General features: G+C 42.8%; 1 protein-coding gene across 1 annotated transcript; it reads left to right on the top strand.

Annotated features, from left to right (window-relative positions):
- The first annotated feature begins 4,876 nt into the window (after positions 1–4,876).
- On the top strand, positions 4,877–16,690 carry bbc3 (BCL2 binding component 3). The gene is made up of 4 exons (XM_072691155.1): positions 4,877–5,179; positions 6,539–6,809; positions 9,654–9,862; positions 14,036–16,690. Exons 2-4 carry the CDS (start codon positions 6,551–6,553, stop codon positions 14,135–14,137), a joined length of 570 nt encoding a protein of 189 aa, XP_072547256.1. The 5' UTR covers positions 4,877–5,179; positions 6,539–6,550; the 3' UTR covers positions 14,138–16,690.
- The last annotated feature ends 649 nt before the right edge of the window (positions 16,691–17,339 follow it).

Consider the following 17,339-nt stretch of genomic DNA (forward strand, 5'->3'; position numbering starts at 1 on the left):
CTATGAAAATAGAGTCAAATTCAAATTCTTTAGATGGTTCACGTCCGTACAGTCTGTCGAAGAAATAACTGGTGTATAAACATAAATCTCGAACCTTTCCTTTTTCATGAAAAATTAAGGCCACTGAAAAAGACAAGGGGATCTGTTTTTATGGGTGTTGTCAGAGAGGTATGTATTTCCTACGAAACAGCCAGACAGATAACAGCCTAATGAGGTTACCATGGAAAAATGTCATGTTGTATACCATGATGTCATGTGTAATGTTTTGGGTTTGTGGTCAATGTAAACACGTGCAACTGAAACTGAGATTGACATTGAATGTGACCGAAACCAGCCACTCTCCCTTCCTTTCAATTCTGTTTGTGGAAAGAGATGTTGTCTAAGAAAGAAGAACATACACCTGAGCAAAGAGAGAATCCTCGTACACCGTTTGTGTTATTTAACTTGCAAATAACTGGTGGATAATGAAATCCGCCATGGTCAAATGGTTCCTACGTCATTCCAAAGCAACAGTTGATGTGCTGTCTCAGGAACAAATATAGCGCAGTCTGTGTAAAGAAACACATGGACAGTTTCTAAGTGGAGTTAATCAGCCAAGACATAGTTGGTGTGTGAGTTTTGCTTTAGTTACTCTCTGGAGCGACATGTAGGCTAATGTAGCTAATAAGCAGTGGACGGTTCCCCAAAATACTCTGAATTTCACACCAAAATACTCTGAATTATTTTTGTCTTTTAACATCTATGCAGACATTTGGAAATGTGTTAATTTTTTAGCATTAAAGCAGCATTATGCAAAAATGGATATTTCTTGCTCCTGGGTTTCCCCTACAGTTGAAAAGTGGAATTAGTACTTTGAGTCACTTTCTAAGAAGGACACACTTACATGCAGTTCTGGATAAGCTGAGAGATCTTTGGACTATACACAACAATGACACAAATATGCAGCATTATGCAGTTCTCGTGAGCGTTATCCTGCCAGCTTCTCCAAAGTTACATAGTGCAGTTAGCAGAATGCCGAGCCTAGAGGAGCAAGGGCAGCAACACTGTTTTTTTCTATTACAGGTCAGTGGAACATAAAACATGATTTTGAAGCTGTTATTTTAAGGTAAAAATGCTACATAATGTTGCTTTAATCAACATGGTGTAGACTCCACTATGGTGTCGTTCTCAGATAAACCAGCTTATGTGCATCACCAAACAAGTCTGAAGTTGAATAATTTGTATGCATTTATTTAGCAGAACTGTTGCTTTAACTGTGTTTTAATTGTAGAGAATGTTAAGCTGCATTTGATTAGAGAAAGTTGTTGTTTAAATAATGTTTATTAGTTATTATTCTAACTTTTATTACTATTACAGTTGTAAATGTGACCTCATGTCCAGAGGTAAGTGGTGTGCTGGAGCTGTATGTGTTTGCCCGCAAATCCTTTTCTCAGCTCTGTCTCTCACCACCACCCCATTACATTATGAGAACAGGCAGCTGCTGCCCTGCGCCACTTCAGCCACCTCTGACAGGCAATTACAGTGGCAGCAATGAAAACTAATTTGTGAAAGTGGAGCGAAGGAGGGGTATAGGGCTGGAGATGGACTTCTACTTTACCAGATACAAGGTTTGTGGAGGGGGGGGGGGGGGGGGGTATAAGATAGTGGATGATGTCATTGTTTCAGACTAAACTTGAGCCCCACTCTGAGAAGTACACAGAACTTCTGTTTTGGTTACGAAGCCAGCCGTCTCCTCCACACACACACATACACACACACACCATCAAGCTGACAACTAAATGCCAGGCTACCCATTCTTTGTCCTCTCCAAAAGAAGTCTTTAACTGATACATAACTGAAAGTAATTCCAGTAATGCGATCAGATATTTGATCTGGATTTTGGTGTGAGGTGTTGTCCAACAAGTGCACAGCCTAAGTGACTCATACTGAAACAATATTAAATACAATTCAGCTCAGGTGGTCAAATGCTAACACACTTAGACCATCACTTGTGTGCTGTCATTCACAGACAGCACGTATCTCCACAATGGCAGCTTTACAGCTTCTCAACTTTCAATGAACGTCAATGTAAAAAAAAGTTTATTCCAAGTATTTTTGGACCATTTCTATTGGTCCATTCATCGTGATATGCTGAAACAATGTAAGAAACAACAGCCAGGTTCAATAAAGTCAAAAATGAAATTTTGCTTGACTGTAGTAAGCCTTCTACTCAGCACTGGCCTCCTTATCTTTGCGTCACAAGGGTCAGATTATATCTGTATAAGGGCATCACCGTAGAGCCAGGCAATACAGTAAAAATATTACATTGCAATACTTTAAAGACATTTTCACAATTATATTTATCCTGATATATTGTTTTCTGAAGGTTTGAGAGGTTGAAAGATCAAGCAGTGCCAAAAAATACATTTCTCTACTGGTATATGTTTAGAGGTGTGTGTGCGCTCCTAAACTATGGACACTACTACCGTCTTCCTCTCAATATCAGGGCTTCTGAGTCTACAGCTTCACTTAAAGACTTATCTGTATTCTGTAGCTTTTGAGTTGTGATGGTAATACATAGGTAAAGTAACTGTGTTTGTATATGTCTTATTTCTTTTGATTTTATTATTTTTGTATTAAAGGTAAAGGTGCACATATTTGTCACTGCACTATGTACAGCGAAATGTGTCCTTCGCATTTGACCTATCTGTGGTACTGAACACACACACACACACTAAGGTGTTAGAGGCAGTGAGCACACACACACACACACAGAGTGGTGGGCAATCAACTCCAGTGCATGGGGAGGCAGAGAGGGTGAAAGGCCTTGCTCAAGGGCCCAACAGTGGTAGCTTGCCGAGCCCGTGTATCGAACCCACAACCCTGTCATCAATAGCTGATGGAGCTCTAACCGATGAGGCACCACTGCCACATTTTTATTACTATTAGTAGTAGTATTATTTTGTTGTAAATCACTTGTTGTGTAGCTGTGCCTTAGAAAAGTGCAATATAAATCAGGATTACAGGAGTTGAGTTGGGTTTCTATTAAAACTAAAGTAAACTAAAAATATGTGTATAGCTGTCTATTTCATCAAAACGATATTTGTATTTACGACAGTGGTGTAAAAGTGAATTATGTCCACAACTGTAGAGGGAGGCCAAGAGCAGAAAATATACATTTTTGCAAAACACTGCTTTAAATTAGGCGAGGAATAGAAATTGTGCTTTAATATGTAAAGACAATATCATACTTAAATGTTTGATTACTTTAATACTCAACAGCATGCATATTTGTGAACAGAGCGGTTCAAAGGTATGTATATGACTTAGTGCACCTGCAGCATGTCCTAACAGCTGTTCTATGTTTGCACTTTTTGTTGCTTTCATAATATTTTGGGTTCGTTTATTGCACTTTATTTATATGCACAAAACCAAGCATTTAATATTTAACAGAACAATTTAAATTATTTCAAATGGGAATACTATTTGTCTAGTTGTATTAACTCACATCACTGCATTAATCGTAGGAGAGGGTGTCAGTGCATTCTCATCCATGCAGGCCTGCTCAGTGCATGTGAGGTTGCTGGTCCGGACATGTACCTGTTTGGGGATTCCCCCGCAGCAGAGCTTCCTTCATCCCACGAGGGGTCTACAGAGCAGCTGCTGTTTCCGACCGATTCGATTTAAATGCAACACAGAACCCCCCAGCCCCCCTAACTCCCTGCGCTGAAACACACACACACACACACACACACACAGACTGAAAGGTCAAAGGAGCAGAAATGGGGGATTTCCACTGTCTCGATTAGCATTTTAATTAATGCAAATGCTAATAATTGCACGTCATTGTTGAAATAAACAATAATGTACTTTTTAAGTCTTAAGCAGTATATCAGTGTATCGTAATCTGGAGCGAAAGCAAAGCCAAATTAAAAATGGGTCCCAATTACACTGATGGGATTTCACCGAATAAATATACCCCTTCAAACCAGGTGAGCAGGTCCCACCCATTCCAGGTAGTCCAGCTAATCATTGAGTCGTTGAGTCTGTCTCAATTTCTAATGACTCCCTATTCCCTATATAGTCCACTAAGACAGGTCACTGTTACTGCCACACTCAGACATCTGCACTATATCTGCACAGACAGACAGTGGGGATCAAACCACAGGCTGTGCAGTAGCACTGTTTGGGTGCAGAAGCCAGTTTAGTGTCGCCATTGACTGTTATTGCCTTTAAATACTGTTTAAGTGAGTACGGCTGGTTAAATTTATTTTATATGTCTGTATAATTATACATATGAACATATTTATATTGATATAATATATATATGTATAATTATATAGACATATTAAATACATTTAACCAGCCGTACTCACTTAAACACAGTATTTAATGGCAATAACAGTCAATGTTATATTTATATATATAGATATGAGATATATATGATATACACCATGTGAAAACTGACTCTTGCAGGCTCTTCTGCCTCTCTCAGTGAAGCATTTCAGACATTTCAGTCATCCAGAAACTGAGATTACTGTTTCAGAGTTAGTCTGAGCCGAGTGTGTCTTTCACCGCAGTGTAAACATGAGCCTGGCTGTTAATGAGGTCAAAGAAGCTGGATGCGAAGGGAATTGGGTGAAGCCAAGGACAGCTCTACAGTACTGAAGCTCAAAAAAGCTGCAAAAGCTGAAGAAATGTGTGTAGCAAACTGACTAGCCACACTCAAAGTGTAGTAGCATTTCAGGGAGAGGTGTAAACACACCGAAATAGTGTGAGGAAGAAGGAAGCCCAGTGTTTGAGCTCCGGTGGCGGGAGAGTGATGAGCATGTCAGGACTTGTTGTGGGACCGATGGAGAGGGCGTGGTCTGAGGAGGCCGTTTCGCGGGAGTGAAAGCTGTGGCTGTCATTACCACTCCGCTCCGACAACAACAACACCAACTACTAGCTAGCATAACTACTACAGCCGACTTTTCATTCTCGGTCGGGACTCGGATATATTAACGACACTGTCATGCACGGACTAACCCGGCAGCGAGTCCTCCTGGAGTAACGTTGGATCAAAGCATGCGCGCTGAGTAGGCGGCACTAGCTACTTTCTGTGGAGAGTGTCCCGCTAGCCACGAAGCACGTCAGGAAAAGCCGAGCACTTGATTAGATAGCTAATCACTGCTGGTTCGTAAAGGACTCCTCTAAAAAGGTAAGGGCGACAGCGTTTGGACAGGGGAGAAATAGTTCAGCTGGTTTTGGCGTGTCTGATCGGCGAATCGTGCCCGACAGGGTCGGCAACTTGAGGCTTTGCTAACTGTGTTTATGTATGTTAGCTGCTGGGGTCAGTGTGTGTGACATTCACTCCCTCCAGACGGTTAACGGTTAACGATGGAGGAGTGAAGGACTGTCAGCCCGCTGCTGTCAGATCGTCGGCGATTTTTCTCTGTTTATGTATCGCTAACCATACAGTAACTTAACACATATTCATTCTTCTTTTCTTGAGGTTGAGCAGCTAGCTATATGTGATATATCTACGTTGTTATTGAGGGTGATGGCCGACTCTGTAGACTATCGGTGATGGGTTTCAGTGCTTCAGTAGTTAGCTAGCACTAGCTCTAGCTAACTGTCTGCACTGAGAGTGAGCCTAGCTGTCGGTTTTCAGGCCGTTTCCACACGCTGTCCTCCTCTCTGAACCCGGCTCGTGTGCACTTGTGCATCGGCTCTTTTCCAGTGCTTCATAGTTTCCGTTTGAGGGCAACGCTGATAACATCTCCAGAGGTGTTGCAATGTGGAAATGTCCTCCTCCAGCCCTCGCTTAGTCTCAGTGTCGAGTGGAATTAGTCGGGTTGTTTTAGGCTGAAGTCGCCCGGCTTCTTGTTCCAGTTTTCCCTCCCACCCTGAATGCTAGCTATGTTCTGAGCCTGGCGAATACGGAGCTTGAATTATTTAGTCGATGTTGTGAATGTGAGAATCGTGACTATGCCGTTCATCTATGTTGCTATTCTGTGTTTTGCTGTGTGGCCGATCGGTGGCCGATCGCCGCCGCCGCCGCCGCCTGCACGGATTTGTTTACAAACAACCCGCACGCGCCGCAGCTCTGCCGCCTAGTGGCGAACAAGAGAAATACCATAGACGTCTGGATTTACCCAAAATGACACATATGAGATATAACATTTAATATTTTAAAATGCATTTAGGTATAATTTAATGCATTGTGGGTGTATTTTGTCTTTCCCTCTGATTTATTTTTTGTGTTAAAATACAAAAAGTGTTAAAACCATTTTAATTACATATACAGAACTCTTGGACATCTTAGACAAGGATGGACAGATTGCTTACATATGAAAATAATGACATTAAGCCTAATAATTTGGCATCTGTGCATTGTCTTCAATGCCCTATACCTCAAGTGCCAACCTAAAATGTTCTTGTGTTGAGGATCTGTTAGTTAGGCCTTGCAGAATTGCGCTATGCTGTAAGCTCTGTTGTCTATGAGTTCTCAGACAGCATGTGGCACCCTGGCTGCTACATAAGGGTTCATATTTGCTGTTTTTGTCTCCCGCTGCAGGTGGTGTTTGTTATGGCCCGCCCGCAGATGGACAGCAGGGTGGATGGTCAGAGTCCCACGGCACCGCAGAGCTGCAGGATGGAGGTGTTGCGACGGGACGTCTGGCCTAGTGGAGGCATACAGCCGGTCTCCCAGCCACGCCACCGGCACCGGACCACGGCCACTCAGACCAGCTCTGCACCTCAATCCCTCGCCCCTTCGCAGGATACCTTGAGCGTGCCCAGGGTCCCCCAGCAGGATGATCCTCTCAGAGACAACACAGGCACTGCAGGTAAGTCACACAGCAGGTGCATTAGTGCAGTACTTTGGCATAGCATGGCTGTATGGTGCAGAGGGTATGTTTCAGTTCATTCTTAGTACAGCAGTATTGGAGATGCACTAAGATGGGAATTATGGGCTGATGCCGTTGTCCGATATTTTTCATATCACCAAATCGTGGCAATTGTGGAAATATTTATGAAATGTCAAGTCAAGTCAAGTCAAATTTATTTGTATAGCGCTTTTTACAGCTGTTGTCGGCACAAAGCAGCTTTACATAATTAGTACTTAATAAAGAATAGAGACAGAGAAGAAAGAAGGAATAACATGAAGCGTCAAAGACCCCCGTGAGCAAGTCAACGGCGACAGTGGCAAGGAAAAACTCCCTCAGAGCTGGAGGAAGAAACCTTGGGAGGAACCAAGACTCACAAGGGGGACCCATCCTCCTCTGGCCAGACTGTTTTAAACATTAATGATAAAAATTACCAAAGCGTTACCAAATGTGGAAATTGGGATTAGATCTACCTGGATTAGCATTATAGAGAAATATAATATCTATTTTCTTAGATTTGCAAATGCAGTACATTGCAAAAGTGCAGTGAATATCTAATCAAGTACTGGTTTGAAATGTAGGTGAAACAAACTGATAATAACCCTTTAGTGACCTGAAAATGTTCTGTATGTGTGGGCACACACTGACAGATGATATTATAAGAAGTGCATCCAGCAATAAAGGGAGCATGTTGCATGCAGAAAGTGGCCATGCTCACGTCTCAGATTCTCTGCAGATAGATTTGAATAAGTTAAACTTGAAATCACCGCACTCTCTAAATGTATCTGTACGGTTGACAACACAGGTGTCTTTGGTTAACTATGGCAATATGGTTTTGCGTTGTGTTCGATGGGTTTGGTACAAGGTCCTGACTCCAGGAAGTGCTCCCCCTCTCACTCTGTGGTCGAGTCTTAGCATAGTGAAGCAGAGGCATGTTGAGACTTGCCCTCTGCAAGCGGCAAAAGAAATAACCATTGAACACGACCCACGAATACACAGCTTCAGCCTGTCCCACTGCCCAGAACAGGGGCCTTTTCTGTGTTTTGGTCCAGCAGTGACCATCTTCACCCCGTCTTTCCACTGTTTCTCACATTTGCTGCTGTTTCTGTAGCCTCGCTTAAACCCTCCAAGCGCTCTTCTGTCAACACCTCCTATTTAAAAGCCGGTGGCTGTTCGCCTACTCCTGGTCCCTCCCCATCTCACTGCTGTCCACCCTATCCCTGCACTCCCTTCATTCCTGTCCACCAATGGCTGGATAACTTCTCAGGCTGCACAGGCTTACAGTTACCCTGGCAACAAGCCAGAACATTGCAGCTCTTGCGGTCTCTCCCTCTCTAGCGCTGTTAAGTCACCTGCTCTGAGGATCAGCACATTCTCCGGGGTAGAAGAGCTCGTCCCTAAAGCCTGTGCATTATTGTGCTTATGGAGTTATTTGTGCAGTTTGTAGAAGTAATGACTTTACCAGACAGAGGCATTGTTTGAGTACATTGGTTGAGCTGGTTGCAGCCTGATAGGCTGTTTCCTGGTTGATTGCACATCCACTTGGCCTGGTACTTTAAACTGAGCCCTTATCTTTCAGTGCAGTTACTGCCTTATAATGTGATCATTACCAGCAGGTGACAAAATAGCTCACACATGTTATGATACATTTGATTTGCCTGACACATCATTGCATTAGGATGTTTCCTTTCCATCATCTATATAGCTTTAAAAAAGAGCTTCCTACCACAGGATTCAGGAGCCTGTAGTAGAAAGCAGCGACCAAACAACATCAGGTGTTTATTTACAGTAGAGCAGACAGGGGGGGCATCCACACAGCAACACACGGATACCACAAACACACATATTCTAGACTTATTAAGAAGATTAAGAGATTACACACAAACTTCAAAGGAGAAAATACAAGGTTGTCGACCATGAGCCATGAAGTTCTCTGTGTGATTCCTGGCGGCATGGGCAGCGATTGGCCCAGGTTTGGGGGTTTACTTTCAGGCAGGGGCATGTGACTTACGGATGGGGGATGGGTTGGTTTTGGAGTTGGCATGCAGCTGCTATTAGACAGTCAGCTCGTTCATCCTTGTGAATTGGTCATTCATGTGGGTCAGTGGGTTGCCATGCAGGGCCTCTCCACTTTTCTATAGGTGATGAAGTAAGGAGCTAAAAATTGAAGGATTTGAAGATGTGGAGTAAGTCGCAGCAGAAACGACTCAGATCTCGCTGTGGGAATCTTGTGTTCTTTGTGGCAGTCTTGTTCCTACTGGTTGTCATACATGTGAGTGATTGCTGAGACGTTCATGAATCCCCCCCCCATTAGCACAGTTTTACAGTGTTCTCCTTCAGTCACAGCTCTTGAAAGTTCTCCCTTATTCACCCAGCACTTGAACGTTCTGCGCCAATCACACAGCTCCACAATGTTCTCCCCTATCCACATAGTTCTACAGCGTTCTCCCTCACTGACAGTTCTTGAAAGTTCTCCACCATTCACCCAATTCCTAAACACTCTCCCTCGCTCACCCAGTTCTTGAACATTCGTCGTCAGGCACACAGTTCTACAGTGTTCGCCCCCACTCACAATTCTTGAATGTGCTCCTTAATTCACCCAGTTCCTGAACATTCACTACCACTCAGTTAACAACAGTTGGAACCATTCATGGCCATTCTCCAGTCAGTAGTCTGTACAGTAATTGCTATTTAGTGAACAGTGAGTGAGTTCATGAGTAAACACACAGCAGAGGTGTTTGTTGGAGAATGCTGGAGTGAGATGGACCTCAGGCAGTGATGTCATTTCTTCTGTGTGTACCTCAGGAACGGAGCGGGAGCAACCCCATCCCGCTGGGAGTCAGCAGCCCCTGCCTGATCTTCTGCTTGAAAGCCACAGCTCTTCTGCCAACTCAAGCCACAGAGATTCCCCTGCTGACGAAGAGCCCACACCAGAGGAACAAGCCATCCAGAGAGTGGCCATCCAGCTGAGGACCATAGGCGATGAGATGAATGCAGTGTACCTTCAGAGAAGGGTGAGGAGCCTGTGTGTGTGTGTGTGTGTGTGTGTGTGTGTGCTTTTACAGTGGATGACCTGCACTGTACGGTGTGGTTTCTGGACTTGTTTTTGTGCAACTGGGTGGTGATGGGTGTGACCGGGCGTGTATCAGCGGCAGTAAGTGTGTGTGTGTGTGTGTGTGTGTGTGTGTCTGTGTAGCCTCCAGTGGCTTTTCTAGTAAATGGATCAATGCAATATTCACCATGGCTGGTGTTGTGACTGGAGTCAAGTTTCCAGTTGTGGTTGAACCTGATGCCCATCCTTCCCCTATTCTCTCTCTCTCTCTCTCTCTCTCTCTCTCTCTCTCTCTCTCTCTCTCTCTCTCTCTCTCTGTCTCTCTCTCTCTGTCTCTCTTTTGCACACTCTCTCTCTCCCTTCCCATCCTTTCTCTCTCTCTCGCGCGCTCTCTCTCTCTCTGTCTTTTTCTCCGTCTCTTTCTCAATCCCTCTCTCTCTCTCTTCGTCTGCCGCTCTCGATCTCCCTGCCGTATCGCGTGAGGAGTCAGTCAGTGGAGTAAACAGAGGCTAATCTCTCCTCCCCCCTCACACACCCATCTCCCCCTCCTCTTCTCTCCTCTCCTCAGACAAACACACATGATGTCATCACACCACTCCACTGCTCACTCGGCACACCAGCCTTCACGAGAAAAGCACACACACTTAAACACACATACACACACATACACACACCCAATAAACAATTACACTTCTGTGTTGTTTGTCCAGGTTTTCTCAGGATGACACCCATCAGTACGCAGCACTGAAATAAGTGGTGTGTTGAATTTGTTTATACACAGTTTCCACATGAATAAATCACGATACGTCAACTCATCACCGCCAGATTAAACACGGCAGACCACGGCAGTGTCGATGTAGTATGTTTTATTCATGTGGGAATGATGTACACATTTCAGTCAAGCTAAATGAATGCAGTTAATACACACCAGTGCACTCACAGGCAGCCATCCGTGCGAACACACACACAGCCTCACTCAGACACGTAAAAAAAATAAATAAATAAAAAATGACAGTGTTTCGAGGCTGAGCCAGCTGTTTGTGGAGTCACATGCAACAGGCACTGGGGGGGGAGTTTTGTGCCCCCACTGAACTGTGAGAGCAGTGCACTTTTGCTGCACAAGGGCGTTGTTTACTTTGGAACCAGCAGAGAAATTACGGGGACTTCCTCAAGCAGTGTACATCAACAAAAGCTGTGCGCGTGCGTGTGTGTGTGTGTACAGGGGAGTGCTCTTACACCACAGGCACGTGAAACCAGAGCACAGCCCACTACACCCACCCCCTCACCCCCCCACATACACACACTCTCACTACTCAGTAACTTCTCTCTTGTTCAGAACACTCTGTGCCGTCTCCTGACTGGAGTCAAGGGTTCAAGGCTTTTTTACCTTATGTAAGTTGAACAAGTAAAGAAACACATGGAATTTGTACAGTGACTAGAGTAGAATAGAGTTGATGCAGACATGATTCAAGGCGGTGTAATTATGTAATGCAGTGTACACACAAATGTATGGACACCCATCTTATACACATACTACAGTTTACACAGATGTAGCACATGAGTGAGCACTGCGCTCAAATTATACACAGTAATAATAATGGTACACAGTAATAAACATATGTGACATTTTTGTGACATGGAATTTGGCTTCCACCTTTAACCCATCCGTGCAGTGAACACACACATGCACACCAGTGAAACACACAAAGTGGACAGTGAGCACACGTAACTTGAGTGGCGGGCAGCCATTGCTGCGGCGCCCGGGGGAGCAGAGAGGGTAAAAGGCCTTTCTCAAGGGCCCAACAGTGGCAGCTTGCCAAGCCCGGGTATCGAACCCACAACCCTGTCATGAATAGCCTGGAGCTCTAACCACTGAGCCACCAATGCCCCCCTAAAGTTGTATAAGGGTACATTTTAAAGTGCTTCAAAGCTCTTTGTAAACTCAAATACAGAATACGACACATTTTGGCAAATTACAGTTTTTGAATAATAATAAAAAACTAATAAATTACAGAGTACATGAATAATACGTTATTGAGTATTCTCCTATGAACTACTGCTTCAGGTTCGTCCCTAACATTTCTGTTGGGTTAAGGTCAGGACTTGGACTTGGCCATTCCAAAACATTACCTTCATTCTTCTTTAATCAGCCTTTGGTAGAACGACTTGTGTGCTTAGGGTCGTTGTCTTGCTGCATGACCCACATTCTCTTGAGATTCAGCTCATGGTTGAGATTCAGCTAATGGACAGATATCCTGATATTTTGCTTTAGAATTTTCTGGTATAATTCAGAATTCATTGTTCCATCAATGATGCCAAGCGGTCCTCGCCCAGACGCAGTACAACAGGCACAAACCATAATACTACCACCACTGTGTTTCACAGATGGGATAAGGTTTTTATGCTGGAATGTAGTGTTTCCCTTTCTACAAACATAACGTGCCTCATTTAAACTAAAAATATCTATTTGGTCTCATCCATCCACAAATCATTGTTCCAGCAGCCTTCTGGCTTGTCTATGTAATCTTTAGCGAACTGCAGACAGGCTGAATCCAGAGTAGCAACAATAGCGGCGCTACTTTCCTTATTACGGGAATATATATATATATATATATATATATATATATATATATATATATGTATATAATGTCACTTACTTATTCTTTCTGACTGTTCCATGCTCTTGGCTTGAACTAAAACTAAAAGAGAATTGAGGCTTTGAGTTTGTTGCGACTTTGGAAAAGTTGACCAGCTGACACCCGACAGGCATCCTCAGTGACCGGGTTTAAATCCGAGCTCAAACCATAATTTTGTCAATTGTCTTTTTGTAGTTGTAGAATGTGTTGTGCTATTAGAGAACTGTGGCTTGTAGTGAGAATGTGTATTTGTGTGTAAACAGTACTGGTGCAAGTGACTGATGGTGTTTTGTTCATAAAATCAATTATCATTTAATCAAACTTACTTAATTAAAGTAGTTTAGTTACTAATGTCTTTGTAGACTTCCTTTGTCAACAGACACACTGACTGCACACCCTTCTCCCCACACCCCCTGCTTATTTCAGTGTGTTTTCGTTGCTTCATGGCTCAGTTATTGTGAGCCGTTGCAGTAGAACTGTTCTTTTTCACTTGAGCAATGCTTGCTGGAGAGGGTGTCTGTTAACTGGCAGTTAGTGTTCTCCTCCAAGCGTGTTCAGCTGGCCAATGACTTTGCATTAGATGCAGTGGCTGATTTCACATGCTTGCTTGCATCCTCCCAGGGCTGGTAGCATCAGGTGGTAAAATTATAAGCACTGGGTTAAAAAAAAAAAAAAAGAGAGAGAGGAGTCATCTGTCAGCTGGCTTTTGCCTCTTCCTACTATGTCTGACTCCTGGTCTCTCTCTTTACACCCACAATTGTTGAGTGTAGTTAATTTTAGATGTTGACTCACTGCAGCTGTTGAATAGCACCCACCAGACTAATGTCCAGACATTGTCTGTCTGACACTGTGCATACAGACGCACACACACATAACAAACACACTTTATTGCTTCACTGTAGTTTTCCCTCCATCTCACACATGCACAAGTCATCTTCTGTTGTTCTGTGTGGAAAGCCAAGTTTGTGTTCTTGTCAGAGGCTTGTTTTGTGTCTAGTTATTATTTGTAATGTTTGGTTTGGGGGGGGGGGGGTACATTAGAGAACATTAGTTTTGTGAAATATAGTAATAGTCAGAGTAGCAATCAAAGTATTTACACTGAATGGATAACGGGGGCTTACCATCTATTACCTCCACTGTGACTGAGGGGTGTGAAATACCCAAGTTAATTTTTATAAATTGTATTATTATTAAATATTATTGCAATTGTATATTTTATTTTATATTAATACAATTGCATTAGTGATTCAAATTTTTCAATATTTGAAGAAATATAGACAATAATGACAAACTTAATGTGTTTAATTTACTTCATTTAGATGCATACATTCAGCCCAGGTAATGAATTTGGTAATCATTGTGTTGATGTAATATGACAATTTTGTTATTAAATTAGTTTACTTTAATATCATTATATGAGTTCATAATTTTGGACATAATCATGTGGCCCTAGTTAGACACACACACACTCACTCTTCTATTCTCTATGTGTGTTTCAGAATGAGGCCCCGCAATGGCAGAACTGGAGGGGCCTGTACCGCGGTCTGGTGGCCTTCCTGGCTGACACCATCAGCACCCTCTACCAGCATGGGCTCAGATGAACGGGTGTATTGGACGCTTGAGGGGGGTGGGCAAGCGCTGGCGCTTCCCAACATTACCACTAAAAAACTGCACTGGCTCGGGGACATTTCTGCAGGACCAGAATGATTTTTGTTTTTGTTTGTGTTGTTTTTTTCTTGTTGTATATTTTGTATATTTGGAGTTTTTTCTCTTTTTGGGAGGAGTTTCATGTAGCATGTGACTGAAGTGTGTGCGCCGGTGGGGGCGGGTGGAAGTCTGTGTGCCTCTCTGGATCTCTAAACTGTGAAGCACAATCGGTTGGACTTCTTGGTGTCTGTAATGTTTTCCAAAATCAGTCAAAAGGCCTGGATACTCAGAGGAGCGGTGTTAGGTCAACCCATTTTTTTAGGTGACAAAATATATATATTTTTTCTTTTAAATCAGTTATTTTCATCAAGTAATTTCTATTGGTCCATTCACCATGATACGGTCACTTAATATAAACAGCAGATCCTGCTTTCAATTGGTGTAGAAAAATGAAAGGACAGAAGCTTTGATATATATATATTCAATATATTCCATATACAGAATCATTTTCTATATATTCCAGTACAAATCTAAAGGGCAATCACATTGTTTGACTGTCATGGCACATGCTAGACTCCCTACCACGTGACCAGCTTTAACCTAAAGATAAGTGGTTTAAGACACTAGCTTTGTCTCAAAGCTTAACACCAAAAAAATCTGAGCATCCAGGTCCTTTAGACAGCACTAATTGGATGGTTGGGTTAGCTCGTAGTTCCTCAGGCACTGGAATGCTGTATCTGCTATGGGACATGCTCTTAGCTGCCTTACAGAGCAATACTGCCGCACAATCAGTCACAAACAGCACCGTGAGGTGTGCCCATACACTTCTAAAGCGAGGGAAAGAACGGGTCTCTCACGAACTGTGACTGTCAAAAAGGGACACCCACACGTCTTTCACACCAACCCCAGCGTGGCGAACGTGCCTTACATCGCCCTTTAAAAAGCCTACACACGCTAGTTCCGCCAGGGGTGATCAGTGAACGGTGTGTGCGGGGTGGCGTCAAGGGTCAGTGCCTTGATGCTCCCACCTGTATCTACACATTTCGGGACGCGAAATTCACTCCCCCATTTCAAAGATTGGTCACCTCCAATGGAGGCACTCAGATTGAGGCCGGGGACCCTCAAGGCCAGGCCAGGCCAGGCCACAGGTTCTCCAGAAGGCTGGGTAGCAGTGTTAATATTTGTAATGAAGCATGTGTAAATATTTCTGGAGAAAAGGAAAGAGATGGAAGGAACTGGCCATTCTCTTTCTGATGCATTGTGTATATTTTGATGACGAAAACCTTAAAAGTACTTAACAGTTCCTTGTTTTTGTTCTTGTGTGTTTTTTAAAGCAGTAAAACACGTTTATAATTGTTTTCCCGAGCCTTTCGGACCAACGTTGGGAGGTAATGAACGTACTTAAATCCAGTGCATATTTAACTGTTCAGAAATAAAGTACCTAGATTTTGATAAGTCCCTCTCTTGAGAATTAAAATTTAGTTAGCAAACATTCCCCTTACAAGTATATGATATATGTCTGTGCCTGAGAAACGGAGGTGAGAAGTGTAAGCTATTTATTTTGTATGTCCATTTCTACACTTGGTCCTTAGTGATAAGTAAGGGGTTGTTAAAGCGTTCAGTTTAATGTTTAAAGTTCTTTTCATGAATTGGTTTTTTTTTCCCCAAAAAAATTGTTTCTTGGAAAAATAAGGCATGAGGTCTGCAAATGATCAAGAAGATCAAATGAGCATGGAGATACAGTTCTGTTATCTGGGAACCCTTACTGTACTTCTCTGTATTATCACTATTTCTTAGTAATACAGTCTGTAACCACTGCCCTAAACAAAAGAACAAAACACACTGAATTGTTCTGCTGTAATGCAATCAGTGGTCATGACTTTAATGCCAGATGGATTATGCTAATTTAAAAGAACTGAGCCAGACTTTTTGTACTTGAAAACCGATGTTTCGAAGCTTAATCTGTGGATACTCAATGTTGTTTTGGGATAGTAACTCTCTGGGGCCTTCAACTACACAACTTGTTGCCATAGCTCTTACATGGACTTCATAGGTGCATATCTTACATGGGTTACCTTCAAAGAGCTTCCCTCACAAACCACTGTTTTACTTTCTGTGGGTAAACCATGTGAGAACTTTGTTAGCACTCGCTGTCTTTTTTTTTTCTCGCCTTTTTAATCTGGGTACTGTATCTCCAAGCATACTGAGTACTAGAGGTCTCCTCGTGACTGCCTGTCTCATGACTTCCTGTGCAACAGCAGTGGTGGAGGCCACCTACTGTGGCCGTCCTGTGACTTCTTGTGGATAGGTGTGTTTTCTGATGCACTCTCGCTCTGAGGGAAAGGCCTTAGGTGTACTGTGAACATCACACTACGCTCGAGCTCAAGTCAATCTCATTTTCTAGCCTTGTACATTTGCTGGTTGGACTTTTTTCCTATGTGAATTTTCTATATGAATTTTGTTATTTTTTTTCTTGGCCTTTTTTAAAATAAATATAAGAATTCCAATGACATTTCGGAGTGATTGTCTTTAATTACAGTGTACATGTTGGCTGGTAAGTTCCTCTGGGGATAAATTCTTTGACACGACACTAACATGGTTAGTGTGGGAGGTAAAAAAAACAACATGGCAGCTGTCTAGTGTTTCGATGTTTAAAACTTCATTAAAGTGCAAATTGTACATGACCATTATTGAACTGTTCCACTATGCTGGACATAATGTGTACAACACAGCCAGTTTGTGCTGCATTGCAAATTTGAAGTTAGTTTCGCTCTTGCGAGCTGATTGGATGGTTGGAGCTGGAGAAGGAACTGCAGGCTGTGCTCTGAGTGAGTGGAGTTCCCTACTGTGACCAATCGTCAAGCTGCTCATTAAGGAACTATAATTTGGCGGAAGGATATGCTAACCTTAAACGTTCACATGCTACGTCCACGGCTCAATTTATTTACTTCTTACTTTATTTTTTTTTTATTATTATTTTCTTAACTGTTGTATTAAAGCAAAAAAAAACAACATTCGTGGTCGTGTGTTATCATGAAATAACAGCACTGCTAATATGAAATACGACACTCCCTCTCGCATTCTGTTGCTTTAACACCTTCCCTATTGCAGGCCAAGGCTCTAGCTGGGAAACCTGCTCCACACTACACCAAGAAG

The sequence above is a fragment of the Salminus brasiliensis genome, chromosome 11, assembly GCF_030463535.1.
Source record: "Salminus brasiliensis chromosome 11, fSalBra1.hap2, whole genome shotgun sequence".
Lineage (NCBI taxonomy): Eukaryota > Metazoa > Chordata > Actinopteri > Characiformes > Bryconidae > Salminus > Salminus brasiliensis.

Coding starts and splice junctions, on each gene's coding strand:
- bbc3 (XM_072691155.1), top strand. CDS start 6,551: ATGGCCCGCCCGCAGATGGACAGCAGGGTGGATGGTCAGAGTCCCACG. Junction 6,810..9,653: donor AGACAACACAGGCACTGCAG/GTAAGTCACACA, acceptor TGTGTACCTCAG/GAACGGAGCGGGAGCAACCC. Junction 9,863..14,035: donor CAGTGTACCTTCAGAGAAGG/GTGAGGAGCCTG, acceptor TGTGTGTTTCAG/AATGAGGCCCCGCAATGGCA.